At 52.0% G+C, this 23,089-nt stretch overlaps 1 protein-coding gene across 2 annotated transcripts; it reads right to left on the reverse strand.

Moving 5' to 3' along the window:
* Positions 1-3,159: 3,159 nt before the first annotated feature.
* SNX19 (sorting nexin 19) lies at positions 3,160-22,535 on the reverse strand. 2 transcript variants are annotated; one of them, XM_034069554.1, is made up of 11 exons: positions 20,811-22,535; positions 20,319-20,460; positions 19,683-19,783; positions 19,406-19,525; positions 19,014-19,144; positions 17,869-17,965; positions 17,441-17,627; positions 15,494-15,623; positions 6,058-6,242; positions 5,241-5,328; positions 3,160-4,684 (listed from the first exon to the last, which is right to left on the reverse strand). In XM_034069554.1, the coding sequence occupies exons 1-11, from the start codon at positions 22,326-22,328 to the stop codon at positions 4,561-4,563; spliced, it is 2,823 nt and encodes a 940-aa protein (XP_033925445.1). In that variant the 5' UTR covers positions 22,329-22,535; the 3' UTR covers positions 3,160-4,560. The 2 variants fall into 2 exon arrangements, with proteins under 2 accessions (XP_033925445.1, XP_005142861.3); XM_005142804.3 differs by lacking the exons at positions 3,160-4,684; positions 5,241-5,328; positions 6,058-6,242 and adding an exon at positions 9,837-9,949.
* Positions 22,536-23,089: the final 554 nt, after the last annotated feature.

The following is a 23,089-nucleotide window of genomic DNA, read 5'->3' on the forward strand; positions in this document are numbered from 1 at the left end:
GGGGTTTCTTTAGGCTGGCTGCTAACCTCAAATCCAGGCAGGATTGAGCTGCTACATCAGCAGAGAGGTCTGGGCACAGTTACAGTGTTCTCAAATCATGAGGACTCTTCTCCCATCTGGAAGTAAGGACATAATTGAGCAGGAAGCAATGGCAACCCAGGTAAGACAAGCACCCAGGAGTCCCCAGTTTCCTCTTAACACACTCCCCAGCCTAAAGCACACTGAGAAGTGGCTCTCTAGCAGTCCACTGTGTTCAATGGGAGGGCAACACTTGAGTCCTGCACTGAGCTCTGGCATCCAGAGGCCATGGGGATGCTGTGAGGGCTGGAGCAGCTCTGCTCTGGAGCCAGGCTGAGAGAGCTGGGCTGGGGCAGCCTGGACAAGAGAAGGGGAGACCTGAGAGCAGCTCCAGTGCCTAAAGGGGCTGCAGGAAACCTGGAGAGGGGCTTGGGACAAGGGATGTAGGGACAGGACAATGGGAATGGCTTTAACCTGCCAGAGAGGAGATGGGGATGAGCTCTTAGGCAGGGGGTTGGAGTTGGATGAGCTTTAGGCTCCTTCTGATCCAACCCATTCCATGATTCTCCAATCTCGTCCATTATCCATCTTCCCAGCTCAGGAGAGATGCTCCCCAGGCCCAGTGAAATGCCTAACCCAGGTTCTCTCAAGTATTTTAGCAGCTCGGGAGTGCTGGGGCTGGCTCCTGCTCTGTGCACAGCTTGTACCCAGAGGAGGGGAATACAGGCTTTGTAACATAATAGGCAAGTTCCAGACAGGAATTAGGGGATAGAATATCCAGTGGAGACAGGGGCTGGAGTGGCATTAAGGTAGGAAGAATACAATTACCTGAACTGGCCTGTGGCCAGCAGCACAGTATGACTGCAAGACACCAGAAGGGCCAAACCCTGTGTTTTCCATTTAAATCCAGAACGATGGCAAACAGCAGCATCCCAATTCCATTCTTCCACCTTTGGGCTGGAAGGAAAGCTCTCCTGATAGGTTTTCACCCCTAACAGCTATCCCCAGGGCCACAAAGACAGAGCTCACCCCCAGCTTCCTTTGGGAAGCCCTCCCATCGCATCCCTGTATCTCAAGGCAATGCCTCCTCCTTGCAGTGCAGAGAGCAGAGCATCCCACTCCCCATCACTGAGCACTAAAGCCCTGCTCAGGCCCAAATATAGGCAGGAACAGGTTCTTTCTCTGGAGCATAGCTCCTAAATGGATCTGGTATTCATTACCCACTGCTCTGCAGAGATAAATGCTTCATCCTCTGGCTGTTGACACTGGAAATGGCCCAGTCTCCCCTGGGGTGGATATTATAAAGGGGAATTTGGCTTCAACCACGCTCCCCACATCATGTGCTGTTCAAATACTCCCTGGCTTGGAGGTAATGGGTTTCATAGGGTGGATGGGATCTTTCCATGGCAGAACTAATCCACAATAATACATGCCCCAAGTACTCGTTGTATCAGGTTTTGCTTCTTCCCCTCTATTTCTTTTCCTTCAATGTAATATTTCACTTTTCACATGGAATTGTTCATTTTCAGGCATTCTTCATTTCCTTTTCACTTCCCAGTTTTCCTCCTCCAGCCCCAATAGCAAGGGGAGCTTCCTAAGCAGCAGGGCCCAAGGGATGTGGAGATGGGGCTGCACCACACTGGGTGGCTTCCACTTCCCTGCAGGAGAAAGGCCAAACATCTCTGCTCTCACACTCACTGGAGAGCCTTAATCCAGGAGTTTGCTTGGCAAGGAGGAAAAAGCAATCCTGATGCTACCAGAAAGGGGAAAACCATCCCAATTCCTTACCTAGCTCCTAAGGAATTGGGTCTTTGCCATGTATGTGCCACTGAGTTCCAGGAGCATCCCAGCCCCATTGCCACCCACACTCCCACTCTCCCCCTCCTTACTCTTCTCTTCCCAAGGGCTTACAAGCAGTTTAGTAGCCAAGGCCCATTTTAAACCCCAACACAGAAACAAGTTTGAAAGGTGGTATTATTGTACACAGAGACATAAGTTACAAGTACTCGGGAGCATCACTTTGCTCCCCATTTCCTAATAAAACAGGCTTTCCAGACAGGGCAATTCCACAGACTTGGAAGCATTGCACCACAAATACCTGCTATAAGGGTTTGAACACAGGAAATACAACAGGGAGTCAGTGCATGGTGGCTCTTTACCCCCAAAACACCAAGCTCTGGCTCAACACAACTCCTATGTAACTTACAGTGGGGTCCTGAAGCTCTATGCACTGCAATGAGTGTTGTGCACACAGATGAGCATCCAACTGAAGTGCTTACTGCTCTATAGGTAACGTAACAGCAGCCTGCAGCCCTTCGTTGGGATCAAACCTTGTTCACTGTCACAGCATCCCAGTGAAGCACTGGCTCTGGAGCTGCACTCCTCAGAGCCTGAGAGCAGAAACCACCCCTTACATCCATCAGGGGGGGTGAACATTGGGTTATGGGCATTGTATCAGGGATGAGGGTGCACAGCAGGGATGCTGAGTGGAGGAGAAGTGCAAGCTCATCCTTCCAAAGCCACATCCACTGCCATGCTGTGAAGTCCATCTCTGAATGATGGTTTTTAACCTCCTGGTGACATCCCAAAACCCATGACTGCCATCTTGGAGCTCCAAATGCATTAAATCCATATGGAAACAATAGGCAAGCATCTAGGAAGGCACCAAGCTCAACAGGGCCACAAAGGGGCTCCTTCTCCCACTCCTCAAGAGCTGATGGAGTAAATGGAAGTAGTAAGAGCAAGAAGGGAAATAAGCCTGGCAGTGAAAGACACACTGTGCTTAAAGATATATGGGAGTCCTGCTTCCCATCCTGCTACTTGGTCATTTGGGACCTTCTCCAATGCTTTGCCTAATCTGCTCCTAAGCTACTTAACCCATACTCCCTCCTTTTCCAAGCAGGTAGCAAGTTACCATCTCACAAGCATCACTGCTGAATGATGCCAAATCCCTTTGCTTCTTTACCTTGGATCCTGCCTAGTCTTGGGATGGCCTTAGAGCTCCCTAAAAACATACATGCTGGCAGCAAGCTCATCCTTCCTTGTACTTTCACACACCAGAAGCATGAAGCAGCACACACTATGGGTGTCCATCATTAAGCAGTTGTCTCTGGGAAGCAGAATGTAGTAAGCATTGTAGTAATTCTAGCAGTAAGCACTTTGGAGTTCCATGTTGCTCTCCAAAAATGCCACTGAGTATCCGGGTCTGAGGAGCTGTGCTGATGGAATGCACTGTTTGGCATGGGAACATGGGAACTAGCTGAGATCCTGCATGCTTCCCTCTTGAAGTGTCTCTTCTGATGTGCAGAGACCACCAAGAGCAGTGCCCTATCCATGAGGAAGCTTTAGCACTGCTCAGTTCATCTTTCACCCAGGAACAAGTCCCCACACTGCTCTGTTGGTGCCTATTGTGTCCATGTGCCCTGTCCCAGACCTGCCAGGCAGGCAGCATAAGCTTGCAGAGCCACTGAGGCCTTGGATGAGCTGGGAAAGCAGCTAGCAGGCTGCCATGCCATTCATCCTGTGCTGGCTGGCACTGGGCATCATGACCTGAGCAGATTCCCCTGCACACTGCAGCAAGGCATGGGGACACAGCAATGAACAGAGCTGAGGTGATGCTCTCAAGCCCATCACTGTGCTCTGTGCCATGCCTCTGGTATTCCTATTGGGCTCAGAGGTGCTCTCTCCTCTTCCACAGCTTGCTGTGACAAGCACTTGTGTGCAGGAGGCTGCTTTACTTGAAGTGTCACACATGGGGCAGCTCCTTCTCTCCTGTGCATTCCAAGTGACAGCTTCTGGGACCCAAAACATGACTCAGCAGGCAAAACACAAGGTGACCCCTCTGGAGCCTGGGGACAGCTCTCTCCATCAGGACCACAGCCTATCTTACTTGTACCCTGCTATTCAGGCAGCAAGAGATGCCAGAGCACAACCATGGAGGAGCAGTGGCAGTGGGAAGGAGCATATCTTGGTCCCTAAAGCAGAAGAGCAGCTTGGATGTCTGCACTGCTTCCCACCTCCCAGTTCTCTGGAGAGTGGGGATAGGTCCCTAGCATTCACTTCAAGGCTGTCACCGCATTCCCAAGCTCCACATGCTTCCTTCTGATAGGAGATAATGTGGCAGAGGCAGAGGGCAGGCTGCTTAGAGAGCATGTGGTCCTCCTGGAGAAACATCCTCCACATCCCATCCCATCAAGTCTTGATGGCATGCCAGACACAAACCCTACCTGCCATCTGCCTTTACATGTTAGAAACACAGAGTGAGACAACAGGCTTTGAGAGCAGCCTGAGGACCCTCCTCAGTGTCCAGCTCAGTACAGGTCAGGCATCTTCACTGCAGGCTCTCCAACAATGGGACAGATGCTACACAGCCCCTGACACTGGGTTGAATCCCTTACCCAGCCACAAGAAGCCTGGAAGCAGCCTCATTTCGCACTGTCTGCACCATTTCAGCTCCCAGCTGTGTTCAGTGACCACTGAAAATGAAACCATCCCATGCCAGTGGCTGCTTCTCTCCTCCACTGCTGGCTACAACAGCCCTGCTCAATGGGCTTTGTCCAGGCCACTGGAGGCTGATGGTGGCACAGGTGAGGTCCCAAGCTCCTCGCTGGAGCCCTTCAGAACCAAGAACTCGAGCAGGATGTCCAAGAGGCAGAAAACCAGGTGCCTGAAAGGGAGAGAAGACAAAGCTGAGGCTGGTGAGGGCAGAGCAGCTCCACACACGCAGAAGCCAAAGCTCATGCAAGGAAGAAGTATCCTGAGTGCCAAGGATGTGGTACCCTAGAAGCAGGGTTTGAAGGGATGGGTCAGGTTCTGTCCACCCCACAAAGCAGTGGGTGTTGGGCCACAAAGGCACTTCCTGGAGTGAGGTGGCACAGATTTCATCACCCTGCTTTGCACAGTGTTGGGTATACAGCAAACACAAATACAGCTCGCTAAGCTCAGCTGAAACCAAACTAAACCAGGAGCATCCTAACTCTGACAGTCCCTTGATACCCACAAACTCATGAACAACACTGGCTCCGTGTTCTTCAGCCAGACCTAGGTCCTAAACATGCATCTTCATACTAAGCCAGCCACATGCCCTCTGACAGTCCAAATCTACCCTCATGAGCCAGATGTGTTCTGTGCCAAGCAGCATTCATGTCACAGTGAAGGCCTCAGGGGAGCTTACAACCCCTATCACAAAGACTATCAGGGTAAAGAGATCATAATCCACGTACTTATTGATGACAGGCTGGCTCAGGGACTCCAGGACCACATTCCAGCTCCTCCGACATTTACTGGTTCCAAGGATTTCCTGGACCACATCTGTCAATGACACAGGAAGTTTTAGGAATGGCACATTTCCACACAAGTAAAACTGGGTCAGTCTGAAGCTGATGGATACTAAATCAAAGCTTATGATGGTGCTTCAAGCCTGAGGCATCTCCCATCCAGCATTACCATGACAAAAACCAGCCAAGGACAGCACTGAATGCCAGGAAAGCATTCCAGGCTGGAAGGGCATCTACTGGTAGTGCTTTTTCATCCCTAAAGGATAGTAAAAGCCTCTTATGCTGGAGGAAAGAGCTCAAAGTTCAGAGCACACTCACATGGATTAGGCAGCAGCTGCTTTAAGGCCAAAGGTCCCTGTGTCAAGCTTCAAGGGAAGGGAATCCACTGCAGCAGGACTGCAACCCAATTGGAAAAGCCGCTCTTTAGAGTGAAGCCAAAGGCTTTTCCTTCTGATTCCTCTCAGCAATGGAACCCTTTGGCAGCAGATGGGAGCACAATGTGGTACTGTCATTCCTGAGCCCACCCTCAGCATGAAACTGCCCCATCAGCATTCAGCTGGGAACCACCAGGACACACGTGGGGTCTCTTTATGTTGTGTTGCTCCCTAAATGCAACTGGAAAAGTGGCTTTTGCCTGCAGGAAACCATTGCAACTCTAAGGCCATGAGCATTCCTCAGGGTTTAACCAATGCACTGGAGGGTTCCCCAGCCTGGCAAACAGCTCCTTCCTCAAGGGTAGATGACATCCCTGGGACACACTTACTAGGCAAGATGCCCATGAGGCTCTGCAGGGCCTGCTCTGCTGCTGCTTTCTTCTGTTCCTCTGTCCTGGCTGGTTTGGGCACTGCTGGTAACAGCCCTCCAGGCCAGATGGATTCCTGTAGCAACTGCAGGTACTGGACCCAGCGCTGGGTGCAGGTCAGGTTCACTACCTGCACTTCCAGCCACCTGTGGGCAGAGGGGAAGAGAAGGGTAGGGAATAGTCAGGCTTGGTACCATTGTACCTAGAGGGTCCTAGAGGGGTACAGCAGCTCACTGGGGAAGCCCCCATGCAGTTTGCAAGCCTATACACCCATATCACAAGGGCTGAGTCTCCCCATGCACCAGAAGTAGACACATGGCCCTTATCTACAGACAAGCATCTGTAAAGTTACAGGGGAAAAGCAAAAGCCACAGGGAGCTCCTTCTGTCCACAGGCAACCAAATAACAGGTCCCCAAAGGGAGCATGGCTGAAGGGTATGACTGGCCTTAACCTCCTAAGTTCTATCCATTCAGAGAGCTGCAGGCAGTAGTGTTTTAACTCTGAAACAAGCCCTATAACTGCCTGGAAGGATGTGAACATGTTCTGACAAGCACTGATTCTTTCACCAGTCCCCCCCCACTGTTATCCTGCTTCTCACATCCAGCCCTGCCCCATCCACCAGTGGCAGGCAATGGGTTCACCCCTGCTCCCACCCCAATCCTCGTGGTGCATGTCTATTAAAAGGAAAGCTCAGGACCTGCCTATGAAAGTGCTGGGTCAAGACTGGACCCTTTGAACAGGAACAATCTGCACATCCTGAGGCTGCAGGATAAGGGCTGGGAGGCATCTGCAGCCTGCAGAGGGGAGATGTGTCCACACCCCCAATCCCAAGTGCTGGCAAGGGATTGATTCTACACCCTTGGTTTAAGCTTAACCAGGGCAAGCTGAGGTTAGGTTGAAGAAGCTCTTCCCTGTGAGGGTGCTGAGGCGCTGGCACAGGGTGCCCAGAGAAGCTGTGGCTGCCCCATCCCTGGCAGTGCTCAAGGCCAGGTTGGACATAGGGGCTTGGAGCAGCTGCTCCAGTGGAAGGTGTCCCTGCCTGTGGCAGGGGACTGGAATTGGATGGGCTTTAAGATCTCTTCCAACCCAAACCAGTCTGTGACTAAATCAGTGGTGCAGACCCCCTTGCCCAGACATGAAATCACTTCCCCATGTCACAGCAAAAGCTACAGCCTTCAGTCCAACACCTGCCACTGCCTAAAATCCTTCCCCCTACAATAAGGATTTGACTCCCTGATGCCACAGAGCCCACCAGGAGGGTCCCCATCCATTTAGCAAGACCAGGACTCCGTGGTGCAGCACCGCTGGCAGCATCCTCATCATCAGCAGGAGGCTCCAGAGCAAAGAGGGAACATCAGCAAGGGGTTGGGATAGGCATACAGATAAGGCTTGTGATGTGGCCAGTACTTCAAGAGTCCCATGGGAGAGCAGTCGGGAAGCAGGGCCAGGAGCCCCGTTCCTCTTGGCAGCCTGTGTTCGTGCTTGCAATTCCCTCACCACTCCGCCCCGGCAGCTCATAGTACATCCAAGAGCATGGGCCCTGCCAAGGCAAACTTTATTTAACCTGCCCTCTGCCAGACTGTCTGCATTCTTCTGAGGCGAGGCAGCCAGGCCAAGGGCTTCCTTCCCCACACAACTGGGACACCACGAGTGGAAGAGCTGGAATAGCAGCACCTAAAGGGGCAAAGGAAGAGCAGGTAGTGATCGTTGGGACCGAGGCTGCAGGAAGATGCTCCCTTCTTCAGCATAATTGCAAGGCTTGAAGGATGCAGACCTAGGAAATGGGGTGGGAGAAACAGAGAGCATCAAAGAACCTGACAGTGAGCCTTGATGCAGCAGTTAGAGCTGTTATATCTCAAAGCAAGGTCTTACTGGTGCAAGGGTAATGCTCCCGGTCATCCCAGTAACAGCACTGGAAATGGGGTGATACATTAGTGCCCAGCTCTATGTAACCAGCAGACAGTGTCAGAGACCCAAAGCATAGTTTCTACCTGTTTTAAAGGACAAAATGTTCCATCAGTGTTGCCTGTTTAAAATCCAGTTGCTTAAAGGGTTTTTATCTCCAGCCAGCACTCGAGTTTAACACCCTGGAGCATGTGAAATCCCCAACCAAATTCAAATGTTAAAGTGAGCCTCCTCCAGGGGCAAGAGCTTTCATTATCAGGCTTTTTCATTAACATGATTTCTTATACAACCTGCTCTTCCTAATTGAGAAACCATCTGATGAGCAACACAAGTTCAGAGACTTGGGGACAGAACTGCAAACAGCGCAACCAGGCATCGAGGGACATCACACTGCACATTGGCTCGCACTCCATCTCAGCAAGTCACTTACCATGCTCTACAAGAGTGCAGGAAGCAAGTCATCCTGCTTTGTCTTAGCAGTGCTCCTAAACCAGCAAGAAACCAAGGCAACAGTGAGCTCAAACTGAACTTGGAGAAGACAGCAGGTCTGAGGTTGTCAGCTTCAGTGGGCTGAGCTGACAGCTGCTGGAAGGGCCTGCACAACCAACCTATCATTATAGCTCCATGAAAGCCACCCAAACACCCCTGATGGATTCCTGACTCAATCTGGCAGCTCTCTGTGCTTTGGGAAGCACAGAGCAAGAACTGAGAAGGGCTCTGTTGGTTTTATCCCGTGTTGTGTGGATGCTCCTGAGGCTGATGTGGTCCACCACATGATGCTCAAGCTGCAGGATGCTCACTGCTAGGAAGAGGGGAAAACACCATCAAAAACATACAAAGAAGAAACCAGACAGGGAAGGGGACAAGAAAAAGATAAGGAAATCAAAAGTGGGCACAAGTGGAAGGAGTAACTGAGCTCTAGGTTCCCTGTTTCCTGTCTATCAGGGCCTGGATCCATTCCAAATGCACTGGAAAAAGAACTGTCAGGACTGGTCCATCTGGCTCAGCATCCATGGGAGAGCAGCTGATGCTCTCAGATCCTCCAAAAGGAAACAGTAACCTGCCACCAAGAGCCTTCCTCTCTGTCCTATGACTTTCCATCTGAGAGACCCAGGACCAGGAGTAACAGCTCACACTTCTCACCCAGGAACTCCAGCTATGTGCTGGTCCACAGCTGACCTTTGCCAGCAGATCACAGATGATGCTTAGTACTATTAAAGGACTAAGCATTTGAGATCCATGTGCCACATAGAAGCACACACCCCCCCCGCTTCCAGGTAGAAATAAATCCAGCAAGAAACACAAATAGAGTCATTTGGATGGCTGAGGAGTTACTATTTCCACTCTGCTATTTCATGAAGAACCAGCCTTAATAAGAAAGCAAGCAAAATAAACCCATCACCAAACCATCTCCTTACACTCCACTTGAGACCACAAATAGACCAAGTGACCTCCTGGGCTCAGACATGCAAATGCTTTGATAATGCCCAAGGCAAAGAGACAGACTGCAAAGGCTACAAAGTCCTGGGGGTGCATAACTTGCCCATGCTGTAAGGGTCCTCTTTGGAATAGCTGCTGCTGGAGGAACGAAATGACTCCTAAAAAAGAGCTGATTTAATGCCACGGCTTAGGCTTGAACTCCAAAACCAGATGAAGTGGTTCATTAAGATAGAAAAGGCAGAAATGCCCCAGCAATGAGAAAAAAGGCCTGGGGGAGATGTATCTTGGATGACTTCTGGCACCCAGCAGCAATGCAGGCTGCTAAGATGGAGCAGGCCAGGGTAAAGGCAGACTTTAAGAGTCAGGAAGAAGCAGAATACAATGTATGGATGTGCTTTTACCTGCCTCCTGTGAGCTGGGTGCACTTTCTCAAGTGGAAGCCCCATATGGTTCACCTTGCAGATAGAGCAAGCTCAACTCAGCAAGTAAAGGCTGGATTTGGTTAGGCTGGAAAAGAACAATGGACCTGCAGTTGTGAATCCCCCATAACTGGGAATCCCAATGATTTAGACAAACACAAACTGGAGACCACAATCAGACAGGGACAAGAAAACCTCTCCTCATCTGCTCTAGATGTATAACTAACTAACTAGGCACAAGCTGTGCAAAACAGTAGCAATTCCAGCTCAATATCTACACCCTGCCATCCCAGAAGGCTTCCATTTCCCTCAGGGCAGTTACCATGGCTAAGCAGGAGCTCAAAGGCCCCTAAGACCTAAAAGGATTTAAGGAAAAGGCAGCATCTGGAAATGCAAAAGGCATCCAAGCCTGTGCCTCTTAGGAAATGGAGAGGGGCTGGTACTTAAATCACCATCCTTCCCTTTACAGTGCTTGTCCCCCCAAATTCCTCCCCAAATTGTGCCTCAAACCACAAGAATATCCTTCACTCAAGGGCTCAGCAACACTGCAGGGCTTGGATGTAAAAGATGGGAGTTAAACCTTGGAAACCCAAAGAACAAGCTGCAGAAAACACAGGGAGAAGAATGGAAACACACAACCGGAGAGCTTCCCCCCCTCCTGCATGAGCCCACATCTGCCTTCCCTGCAGAGCCCCCCACTCAGCTCCACCACCTTCAAAAGCAAAGCCACACTTGTCCATGGTAAACCCTTCACTGAGGAAGGAAACAGCAAGGACAAAAAGCTCTCCATAAATCAAAGCATACAAAGCACCCCGAGTCCTTTTCAACTCCTGGCCAAAAAGAAAGAGGCAAAGAGTAAACTAAACTCTCCTCCTCTCCTTACTGGAAATGGGGCTCTATAAACCATCTCTAGTTGTATACGCTGTGAACACCACGTCCTGTATCCCTGCCTGAGCACACTGATGGAGTATTTGACCAGTGAGGCAGCAGTGACCCAGTGCTTGCCCCTCACACACTGCATCCCACCAGCCTCCCAAGCACAGCTCTGCTGAAGGAAGCGAGGAATTAGGCTGCAAGGAGTTGACTGAGGTGGAATAAAGGGATTCTCCCCCTCTGCTGTGCTCTGTGAGAGCCCCCTTCAGTCCTGATCCAGCTCTGGGGCAACAACATAAGAGGGACATGGAGCTGTTGGAGCAAGGAAAGAGGAGGCCATGGGGATGCTGCAAGGGCTGGAGCAGCTCTGCTCTGGAGCCAGGCTGAGAGCTGGGCTGATTCAGCTGGAGAAGGCTGCATAAACCCACCCTTAACCCTCCACAAAGTCCACAGAACTCAACACAAAAGGAGACATGAGCTCCTCTCAATCCTTTTGTTTGTTCTCTTTGAAACAGGAGGCTTTGGGGTTTGGTGGGGTTACTTTAAACCTCAGAAGAAAGCTGGCATGGATCTAATGGCTGAAATGGAATCAAAAGAGGGATGCAGTTAAAAGTGTTGCAACTGTTAGCAAAGCAGAGTTAGATTCTTCATTCTAGTGGAAGAATACTGCTTCTAGAAGAGGAAAACACACTGTTTGGGATAGAGATTCCAAGGCAGATCCAAAATCTCCAGGTGTTTGGAGACAAGTGAATTGAGGCCCATTTCCAAGCTGGGTTTTATTTACTTGACATCCACACACAGTCCCACAGCTTGCTTTTGCCATTCCTCCTGCTCCTTGCAGCTACAATACACCCAACTAAAGCCAGAGATGAAGAGGAAGATGCCAGAAGGCTGGCTCCCCTTCATACCAGCCCTATTGCTGGCTTTCTGGCTGGGGTTCCCACTTGCACTGCTGCACCTTAGTGCCAGCCCCTCAATGCATGATTGTAAAGGGCCTTACTCCATGTGCCCAAACCACCTCCTCCAGGTAGCAAGCCAGAAGGAGATGGATTTCCTCATTCCACCTGCAGGTTGGCTCTGCCATGTGCTGCCCAAGCTCTGAGTATCATAGCATGGTTTGGGTTGGAAAAGGCCTTCACATCATCCCATTACAACCCCTTGCCACACAGACTAGTAAGCTATGTGTAAGCTATGTGCAAGCTCTGAAGCAGGAGTGGGAGCAGCCACACTGAGGGGAGGTGTGGCTCAGCATTTGGCTGTTGGATTGCCCCTGCAGGGCTCCAGATGACCAGTGCTGGCCTGAATCCATTGCCCATTCCCAGTACATTCCCAGCACGCCTGGAGCTGCAGGTGCTTGGCTGCTTGAAGGAGCAGGTTTACTCAAGGACATTGAAGAGGCTCAGGCAACACTCCATCCTGGTGGCACTTTCATGTCAAGAGCACCAAGGAGGCTGCCAAGGGTCTTAGTTTTGGCCAGTGCTGTTGGCACAGAGATCAAGGAAGAAGGAAAAGAACAACCCCACCACCTGGAAAGCAGCTTCCCAAAGGTCTGAGCTCATTCACTCCCACCAGCAATTGCACAAGTGCCATTATCCCTGACCCTGAAGCCAAAGTGACAGCAAAAGGTTGAAGGCAAAGGCAGCCTGGGGCGTACCCAGGGTTGAGCCCCAGTACCAGCCCATCAGAACCCATCTTGTGCACTGGGCTGCATCCCTGATGGAAGGATGGGACATGTACCATGAGAACAAGCTGCAGCATCTTTTGGAGCTGAACTACCAAAGGAACCCCAGCCTTAGCTGCAAGGACCCTTTGCTACCCTCTTAAATTGACAACCCAGGACCTTTGTCCATCACAGGCCATGGGTATCAGTCCAAGAGCTTCTCACTTGGTGGGGCTGGAAGCCAAGTGAGACCCCAAAGTGATGGGACTCCCCCAGCCTTGCACTCCCCATTGAAGGTGCACTGAATGTGCAGGAAAGAGCCAAATCTGGATAACCCAGAGCCCTGCAGGCTCCAGCAGGGTTCACATCAACTGCATCCTGCCTGTACTTACCCCAAAGCATGGCACTGGCTTCTTCCATATGCTTTGGTTATCCCTTGCCCACATAATTCCCTTGTCTGTGTCAAAGTGTTTGCTCTTTAGACCAGGACTTAACCTGTTGATCCAAACCCCAACACAATCCCCTCAAAACCTAAGTTGCAACAACAGCTCAGATACCCCAGCCCTACTAACAGGCTGCAGATGATCATTTCTCTGTGCCCTTACCCAGCTCCAGCACCTGAAACCAAAGCCAACCCCTTGTTGCTACAGCCCTCATAGGACCACTCAGCCCAGTTTTCCTGTCCATATTCCAAACCTTAGGAAAAGCAGGTCAAGAGAGGAAGCCCTGCAAGGAAAACATGCCAAAGACAGCCACACTCACAAAGGGAACCAGAACTAAAAGAACCTGAAAGAAACCACTTAGAAGCTGACAGTCATCTGTAGGCACCCTCAATGCAGATCCATGTGCTCCCAACACAGACAGCTGGGACTCCCCTCCAGAAGGAAAAGCAGATGGAGAGCTGGGAGAAGCCCAGCAGCAGTTGAAGGGCACAGTGGTGGCCATCACCAGCTTGGCATGACACTGACCTGGTGCCCACTGTGCTGCTGGGGACAGAGCAAGGGCAGGGCACAGGGTCAGAGCCATGGGTCACATGCGTGTATTTTAACAGCCCTTTGACTCACAAGGCTCTAAACAGCTCACAGATACTCCAAATGCTTTGTAGCTGCTCCACCAAACACCCTCAGAGCCCAGAATAGCCCCAGCTCCTCCCCTGGGCCAAACCAGGTTCCTGTTGCAGCCTCCTGCTCCAAGAGCCCTGCATTTCCAGCCTGTGGGAGGGCAGAGAGCTGGAGCAGGGCAGCGGTTTCATAGGCATGGACCCAACCTCTCCGTCTGGCTCCAGGAAAGGATCATTCCCAGTTACATAATGGGATGAGCTCCACATGGATGTAGGCTCACACATAGGGCCTCCCTTTTACTGAACAATCCCAGTTTCAGGCATACAACAACCTTCCTCTGTGCCAGCCAGAGGAGACGGATGGCTTCCAACTCCAGTGATTTTGGCTACAGACAAGAGGGGGAAAAGAGGATGTGGTAGGATGCTCCATGCAGGGAACAGTGGATAGAACAGGGTAGGGAGGTCCCATCATCACTCCATGCCACAGCAGTGGGCACTGCAAGTCCCAAAAGGGGAGGAGGACTCACTCTCCAGAGAAGCTGGACCTTGTTCTTGCTGCTTTGGTGTTGGTTCTCCTGCTCTGGCTCAAGGCACACTTGGTGTAGAGGGGTAGTGATGCTACAGGAGGGCTGCAGGAGCAGCATGCTACTCATACAAGCTGGCCAATAGTATATCCAGCAGCAAACCCTTTCCTAACACCCAAACTGAGGGTGTCTCAGCCACCCTCTGCATGGCTCAGGGATAGGGTGCAACAGCAAACCAGCACAGAGGCTGGATTTCCAGGTGACACATCCCATCCCAGGGACGGGGGGTTAGTTCTAGAGGTCACATCTGTACCCTCCTCACAGCACTAAGGGGTCACAGGGCATCCCAACATCACCTCCAGCCAAGGGTTTGCCTATAGCACATGTGACTTCATCCAGAGCCATTGAAGTGGGGCAGCTACAAACGCATTCCCTGCTCCACCAGCACTTGAGCTCCTCCACTCTCCATGTGCTGTGTGTGACAGGTCTCTAGTGGAAAATACCAATGCCACGTGTCAGTGCTGCAGACTCCCTGTGTGACAGGGACAGAGCATATTAGGAGGTGATGATGTCCCTATTCAAGCTCTCCATGCTTACACACAGGGATTGGATTCCAGCTCATTCCTCAAGAGACCAGAGCCCATTTGGGAGCAATGGGAGCAACACCCACCCAAGAAACAGATTCAGGAGTGATGGCCAAGCAGCCTCAAAGCCCTTTGGCAACCTCTGCTGAGAGGAGCTTAAGTTACCAGCTCAGTTCTAATGTGCTGCCCTGCACAGTCTGACCCTGCTTGGAATGCCTGTGAGGGAATATAGGGGGCACAGGGGTGGGAAAAGCACTGCTCTGAGACTCCCCCAGCCCCAGTCCTGCCAGGAAGGGTGTCCTTGTACTCTAAAGGACCATTCCCTCAGCTAGTGATAGTCCCCAACCTACACAAGAACACACAAATGCTCTGTTTGTGTGTTTTGGCCTTGTGCCTTACCACACAGAGGCACTGGCCCCAGAAGAGCTTGGCAAGCCCAGCCCAGCTGGAAAGGAAGTCTTTCCTTACTACATCTGTGGGTCATTGCCCAAGGCACAGCACAACTGGCCCACCATGGATCAGAGCAGGCTGTATCAGTGACAAAGGCCCTGGGAGGCCACACTCTGAGGTGTTACATGACATGTTACTGTTCCCTGTGCCTGTTTACTCTCCTTTTGTCCAAGGAACAAGCTCAGCCCCTGTGCACTGTGAGACCAAGAGGCCAGCTTCTCCCTGGAGCTTCCCATTCCCAGGGCTGGATCCTTCCTTTCCACTCATCAGGACAGGAGGCTACCTGCTAGTTACATTGCTGCTCGTGGGGGAAACAGCTTCTGGTCCAAAGCTCCAAGACATTTACTCTACATCCATTGGCATCTTAACAGAGCCTTGTTTGAAGTGACAGAAAGCATCTATGTGCACACGACTGCCACTGAAGACTGCAGCCCTCAAACGTCACCTCCCAGAGCTGTGAGGTTAGTTGTTGAGGCCTTACCTTTGAATGAGGGTCCCAAAGAGCAGGTGAAAGACCTTCTGGATGTTCTCCGTGCACAGCCAACTCCAGTGATCCATCAGCAGCAGGCGAAGCACATCCAGGGCCAGGTCAGCCAAAGCTGTCTCTGAGTCTGCTAGGAGGGAAGAGGAAGGGCAGATGAAGCAAACCTGGTGCAAAACCTCATCCAAAACGTACTCTTCTCCCCAGCCTTGCACCCTGTGCCACACAGGTGACCTGCCCTGGTCACTCTTCCATTTCCAGGTCATCCAAACAGCCCCAACCTCCCTACCAAGGGGTGCACCACAGCAGCATTTGGCTGCTCCATATTCCTTCTCAGTTAAGACAAGGGATTGTCAAGCCCCAAACCACACACAGGGATGGCAACAGGCCCAAAGCAGGTGAGAAACAAGGCCAGGTTTGCTGAGGGCTCTCTTTCCCCCCCACTCCCCTTTGAACATGCTCTTTTCCAAGCTCAAGGCTGCGGTTGGTGTCCTCACGCTGCCATCGTGTGGCTGATCCAAGCCTCAGCAGGAAGATGGATGAACCCCATCTGGATAAACCAGATACACCAGGTAAAACCAAACCCACACATAGCCCTGGTGACACAGACCTGGGACAGCAAAAGCTCTTTGTGAATCCTCCCTTCAGGAGGGTGGCAGAGCCCACTGTGTAAGCACATCTGACACCCCAGAGAATGACTTTAATGTTGCTTGGTCCCAAAGCATCACAGGTGTTAACCTCAACATGTACCATAAACCTGCCTGAGACAAGCATCTCAATCTGAGGCTACTGCTTTGGCTCTGCCAGCTCCTGTGTAGCAGCTTCCTATACTCTAACCCTCCACTCTGCCTATAAAGCACCAATGAGACTGTTATCTACTGCTGCTAAAGGGAAGAAGGGATTCTAGACCCCAGCACCTCTGCTTCCCTCCTCTTCCTCTCCCTGCTGGGCTAACTCCAGGCCATTCCACTTGGAAAAGGCAGGGTGTGAGTACATTTAGCACCTCTTTGGGCCATGCCTTTACTCCTCGCTTGTTTCATCCTTGGAGACTTCACTGAGCAAGACCTGGAGCAGGCTGTTGAGCTCCACCAGAACCTCCAAGAGGATCAGCATGCTCTGTTTATTCCCACAGCATCCAAGTCCCCTCCTCAGATTGCTGCTGGCCAAGCTCTTCCCAGAAGTGCCCTAGGGAGCAGCTCCTCACGCTGGCTGTAGGCAGCTGCTCTGCAGACATCCATTCCCCCTCTCCCTGCCAGAGCAGCCTGCCCTGGCTCAGCTGGGAAGCATCTCAGACCTTCAGAGCTCAGCTAACTTGGCCTCCCTGGATCACTGTGGCACTCATCTCCCATTCCAGTCCTGCTCCCCAGCAGCCCCACAACAACCATGGGGTTGTGTTCGAAGACAAGCTGGTCTTTGAATACCAGACCCATCCTGTCACAAGCACATGTTTGCAGCTTGAGCTTGCCAAGCTTGAAGTTTTTGGGAAGTTCCAGCTGATACAGCTCAGCTATTCCAAGAAAGAGATTAGAGAACATTGTTTTGCTCATGGTCAGGATGATCTTATAACTACTCTGAGGGGCCGTAACACCTTTGTGCTTCAGGGAAGGGATCTATAAGCACAAAGGGAGCATCATGCCTTATACTGGGATTATGTACCAAACCTAGCCACACTGAACAGCATCTCAAAAGGCCTTTTTATACTTTATACATATCAAGGTTAACTTGGGACTAAGAAACCCTAATTTGGCCATTTTGCAGTTTCCAAGAGCTTGATTTAACATTGGCACTTTAAACAGCGTGTCCTTAAGTAACTTAGTTCTGCACTGCCTGTTCTGAGTACTCCTGAAGTGAAGCTCTACAGTGACACAACTGAGCCAACCGAATAACAAAGACCAGAGCAAGCATCACAGGGGATATGTAAAGCACTAACAGAGGGGCTGAGCTCACCAGAGCCTGGGTCAGGATGTTGCCCCTGTTCCAATGTGCCCATCCCATCCTTATCATCCTGCATGGATCTCTCCTTTGCTTTCCTGCCTCCCTCGCCTTCAGGGCCTTTCCTGGGGAGTGCTTCCAGAAGCTTCTCCTGTTTCTGGATGAAGGACTCCATAGCAGTCATTGACAAGGTGCCAGAGACCTGAAAAACACCAGTGTATGAATGCCACAGCCAGAGCTGAACAGATACACATGGTCTCCACTGCTCAAACAGCCTCCCACCACTTGGTTTACACCTTGTTGTAGCCAACAGCACACCCATGGCTGCTTAGTGCCTTTCTGCAACAGCCACAACCCCCCCACACATGGGTTATTCCAAGCCAGCACCCAACAAGGGCAATGATTATGATCATGGAAGGAGTTTAAGAGGGATCCCAACTTACAGAGCTGCTCTCCCTGATGGAGTACACGATCCTGTCCTGTGCTTCACTCACACCCAGCACTGGAGTAATTTTACTGGATGAGAACCTCAGCCTGGACCTGAAGAGGAGAAACACAGCACAGTTTGTCTCCACAAGCTGCAAGTGATGAGTTCCCCACCAAGACCTGGGATCAGCTCTCTTTGTCCCATGTCACATCCAAGCTTAACACATCCCATTAGATCCAAAACAGCATCTTCCCCCAGGATAACTTAAGAGCTGGCTATAAAACCATGAAACAAAAGCATTAAAATCCTTTTCCTCAGTTACACATGGGCCTGGCGAGGCTTTATAACATCCACCCTGTGTTATGTGTAAGTTTTCATGTTGTATTCCCCTTCAGCAAGGTGTGAGCACTGCAGCATCCACAGGACGGTGCTCACAAAAGCCTCGGAGATGAAACACCCTCAGCAGGGTTGTGCAATCCGGTGATAAACACACACATGAAGGATATGAAAGGGCATTTGGGATTGTAGTTTTAATTGGAAAACAGCCTCTTTTATCATTCAGGAATGCCTTTGTCAGCCAAGATGCTTCAAAACTTGTACTTTTTTGGTGTGTCTTTTTGCCCAAAGCAGCTTTTCCTAGTAAAACATCTATTTACCAGAACAAAGCCATGCTCATGGAGCAACCTTCCCTCCTTGTGCAAGGGAACAATGACTGATGAGCACAAGGGGGCTTGTCACTGCCAGCACCACCAAACACACCCTTTGTGAGCAGCACTGATGCTTAACCTTCAACTGAAGAAATACTCCAGTGGGCTGAGCAAGGCAGCAGGGCACTGCGTGAAGCACATGGGCAAGGCAGGAGTGAACCTTCAGTACCTTGTGCAGTGCCTCGACACATTCTACAGGATTCAGGTTAAAAAGCAATTCCCCACGCAGAAACCCACCTTGTGTGAAAGCCTCAGTGCTCCTGGAAACTCCTTTAGTCAAAGCAAGAGCTCAACTACCCTTATTCAACACATGAAAGCTGGGGTACAACAGCAGCATACTACCCACAACACATGAAGCACCAAGGCAGTGCTTCCCACAATGTATGTATGTATGTATGTATGTATGAAGTCCCTGCTCTGCACAAAAGCACACAGAAGCTGATGGAGCTCTTACTTATTGCCCTTCTTCCCATCTGCCTGAGGTTTTCCATCCACTTCAGACTCACTGAGATCCTCTGTGGGGCTCTGGGGCTCTGACCTGGGGAATGCTGTCTTCAAGGTGTCCACAATGGCATTGACAACAATCTGCAAGAGCCACAAGTGCTATCAGTTATTGCCTGTATTCTTATTTCTTGAGGAAGAAATAGGAGTTTTCAGGCTTGAGCTCTATTTTCTATTAAAACCCCCAGTTTCTTTGTAGCTTTATGGCTTTCCAGAAAAGCTGAGCCCAACTACACAGAGCATTCAAGCCTTTTTGGCTGCTCCTGCAACACCCACATATAGACACTGCAGGCTAAAAGATACATCTAGGTGCAGTTTTAAGTGGTCCAGTTCCCACTTGTCTACCTTGTCTATCCTGGAGACAACAAAAGGCTTCTTCACAAAGGCAATCCTCGCATCAGTGTTCAGGGCCAGGAACTCCTGCACCTCCTCACTGTTTGCAATCTCAGGCACTGCACACAATTGCTGCAAGGAAAGATGGAGCTTTAGGTCTTTTTGGAGTCAACTTCCACTCACGCTATACACAAGCAAGCTGGGAAGAGACCTGATGTGCTCCACTCATTCTAGAGCTGTCCCAGGCTCTGGCTTTCTAGTTCACAAAGGCCCACAACAAATATCTCACCTTCAAGAAAGATTCCAGCAGACTTTTCCTGGCTTCCACTTTATCACTGTCCATGTTTCCAAATGGGAGATCAGGGAACAATTTCTTTGGTCCTTTGATATCTACAAAGGGAACAAACCCAACAGCAACAGGTGTATTAAAACCTTAATGCCCTCATGGCTGAGGCTGTCACTACACACTGCTTGGCATGGGTGTATGGCCTGAGATGATCTCCATGCCCCTCAAATCAAGGTAGGCAAATGAGACCTCAGAGAACTCGTGTTCTGCTGGATTCTGCATCATTCACCTTTCAAATGGAAGGCAGCAAGAACACCACTTTAGCACAAGGACTCTATAGCACTCAGAGCCCAAAAAGTCCTCAGCAAAGCAATTTCCCAGCCAAACCCTCAGAGCTATCAGAAGCAGAGGGTTAGGTAGGAACCTGCTGAGCTCAGTGAAGCTTTATACGTAAGTAGCACAAGACAACATACTGTCCTTTGTTAAAAAGCTCATATTACTCTACTTTCTTGGACACAAAGAAGATCCCAGAGTTCCCACCCCCGTAGGTACCACAGAGCCCAGCATCCAGAGCTGCAAAGGACACGCTCAGAGCAGGGGCTGGGCTGAGAGGCAGGAGGAGCTGATGCAGACACTGACTTTTGAGGAGCTTGCGGAGCTCTGGCTTCTCCTCCAGCCTGGTCTGGAGGTTGAGGAACTCGCGGTAGCGCCGGTTCACTGTGTGGTAAGCCACTTGCTGCAGGCTGCCTGCGCTGCTCTCGCTCTCCAGGGCTGTCTCATACTGAGGAGAAAGCAACAGTGATCCTTACAGAGCCCTGCACAGCCCTCCCGTGGTCCCTGTAAGCCCCAGACCCCGCAGAGCTCCTCAGCAATGCTGCAGATTGAGCCCTCTGGGAAGCCCTCAGGATGGGCATCAAGGACCCAACCAGCCCCATGCAACTGGTGCCAGGAGCAGGACCCCATCCCACATCCAGACAACCACAAGCTACTGAAGCCAGTATTTCCCCACTGCCAATGTCTGTTGTAGAGCTACACACAAGGCAAATCCTCTTTCCCAAACATCAATCATCCCATGCTCCCCTGCCAGAATAGGGATCCTGGATAAAGGGTGAGTTCTGGGAGAGCCTTTACCTTAACAGTATAGAGAGTGTAGGGGTGGAAACCAGTCCCACTGTGCTCTCTGGCAGTGATGGTCCCAGTTATCCGCAGGTTCTGGATGACCACTGGTCCATCAGGGCTGCTGAGGGGCTCAAAGCTGAAAGTGCTGATGGAGGCCATTGGGGAAGAAGAGAGCAGGGACAGAGGCTGCGCAGGGTCTGGAGAGCTTTGTGATGGGCCTTCTGCTGCCCCCAGGTCTTTCCCCAAGCTGGAGGGCCTCTGTGAGGAGGACTTCTTAGGGACAACTGATGCTGCTTCTTCTTCCTTCTCAACAGCAGGGTCGATCTGGATGTCTGGGCAGGAGCTGAATGCAACAGCAGAGGTGGTGGCAATGCTCTCCTCCAGCTCCCCTACACCATCCCCTGAAACATCCAGGCCTTCAAGAACAGTGGAGGCAACTTGGAGGGGTTCCTCAAGGAACTCCCCTGCAGGGGATGGCACCAGCATGTCCACGTCCTGGCCTGCCTCAGGAGCAGGAGACTCCAGCTCCAAACCCTCGCAGGGAAAGAGGGAGCCCAGCGCTCGCGGACGGAGGAAGGTCTCCTCTGTGTGGCACAGCCTGCTCCCCCCATCCTCTGCCTCATCACCAGCAGCCCCTACCTCTCTCTTGGGCACCTCTGTGGCCCTTGGGGAGGGGGGCACCCCAACAGGGGTTGGGTCCGTGTGCTCCATGACAGGCAGGACCTCAGGCACTGTGGGTGCAGGAGGTGCCTGCTCACCCCGTGGCTTCTTCGAGAAGGCCCCGATGAGCAGCAGGTTGATCCAGTCGGGATCTGCCATCTTCCTGATGGCCGGCAGCAGCACATTGCAGGCCACCAGCTCCACCACCACGAAGCGTCCCGTCCGCGTCTCCAAGTGGGGCCGGGGCACCAGCGCCTGCAGCAAGGTCTCCACAGCAGCTCTGGCATAGGCCACCTCAGCCGCAGGGCTCTGCAGGGCAGGATGAGGCCCCGCCAGCCGGCTGTACTCCTGCCACAGAGCCTGGCCACCCTTTGGATCACAGCTCAAAGCCTCCCGAGCCTGCAGGTAGCTCTGCAAGTGGTGCCCACAGAGGAGAAGCAAGCGCCGGGCCAAAGCTTGCCGGTCTACCTGCGCCATGCGGCTCCGCAGCTCGGCCGTGAGCCCCAGCATGGCCTTCTCCACCTCAGCCTCAAAGGCAGGCTCGGTGCTGACAGTGCGGTACCAGGAGGAGACGAAGTCCCGCAGCACTTTGTGCACGGTGCTGGCAATCTCCCCTTCCAGCCTCCCCACGGCCGCCGGGCTCCGGGGCTGCGGCTGCAGGGAGCTCACAAAGCGCTCCAGCCGCAAGCGCCGGCCCGAAGGACTGAGGGCCTGGGGGCCCAGCCACCCCCCCAGTGCTGCCAGGAGCCCGCAGAGCAGCCCCAGGGCACGCAGGTCCAGCAGGAGCCCCAGGGCCAGCAGCCAGCACAGGGCAGCGCCCAGGGCCAGCAGCAGGTGACGATGGAGGCCTGATGGCCCCTGGCTTGGCATGGCTGGACAAGGGGACCACAGTGAGACTCACCTAAGGGATGCTTCAAGCTGTCAAGGTTCAAGCTTCCAGGCTCTTCATGGAGCCCTGGGGCTTCTCAATTGCCCTAAGGTGCCATAAGCCTCTATGGGCCCACTGACTGTGCACACTGGAGCTCAACACAACCACCTCTACCGAGCACAGGGCCCAAACAAGCAGGGCTCACAGGAGCCCCCCCCCCCCCCCACACCAGGCTCCTTTAACGAGCACTGGGGCTCAATGGGGCCCCATAGACCCGACCCCTCACCGGGCACTGGGGCTCCATAGACCCCAACAGAAAAGGCTCCTTTAGGAGGCCCAAGAGAGCCCCACAAACCCGGCTCCTTCTATAGAATAAGACCCTTAAAGAACCCAAACAACCGCGGCCATGCTCCGGGTCTCACTAAAGCGCAATCAAACACAGCTCTTTACCACACACCAAGCCCCTTATGGGAGCTTAACCAACCAAGCTCCAGCCCCGAACCCCGGGACCCAACCGCCCCAATACCTCATCAGATAAGCTCTAAAAGCACCGGAGACCACACTGCTATAAAACACGAGTCCATAGACGCCCATAGGACCCACAACAAGACACACCAAACCCCCTTCACCGCCCCTATAGCCGCCATTACCGCCTCCACTTCCGGTACCTCCCCCCTCCACCTGAGCGCCTCCCTCCCTTCTGCACAGCGCCCCCTGGCGGGCGGGAGGACTCGCGTTTTCCTTTGGGATTCGGGAAGAACCG

Source organism: Melopsittacus undulatus, chromosome 15 (genome assembly GCF_012275295.1).
Source record: "Melopsittacus undulatus isolate bMelUnd1 chromosome 15, bMelUnd1.mat.Z, whole genome shotgun sequence".
Taxonomy (NCBI): Eukaryota; Metazoa; Chordata; class Aves; order Psittaciformes; family Psittaculidae; genus Melopsittacus; species Melopsittacus undulatus.

Bases quoted from the DNA above. Each gene is read 5' to 3' on its own strand.
- SNX19 (XM_034069554.1), bottom strand. From the start codon at position 22,328: ATGCCAAGCCAGGGGCCATCAGGCCTCCATCGTCACCTGCTGCTGGCC. The intron at 19,145-19,405 runs GTAGACAAGTGG...TGGCTCTTGCAG, and splicing joins TTGTCTCCAGGATAGACAAG to ATTGTTGTCAATGCCATTGT. The intron at 4,685-5,240 runs GTACGTGGATTA...TCTCCCTTTCAG, and splicing joins AGCCAGCCTGTCATCAATAA to GCACCTGGTTTTCTGCCTCT.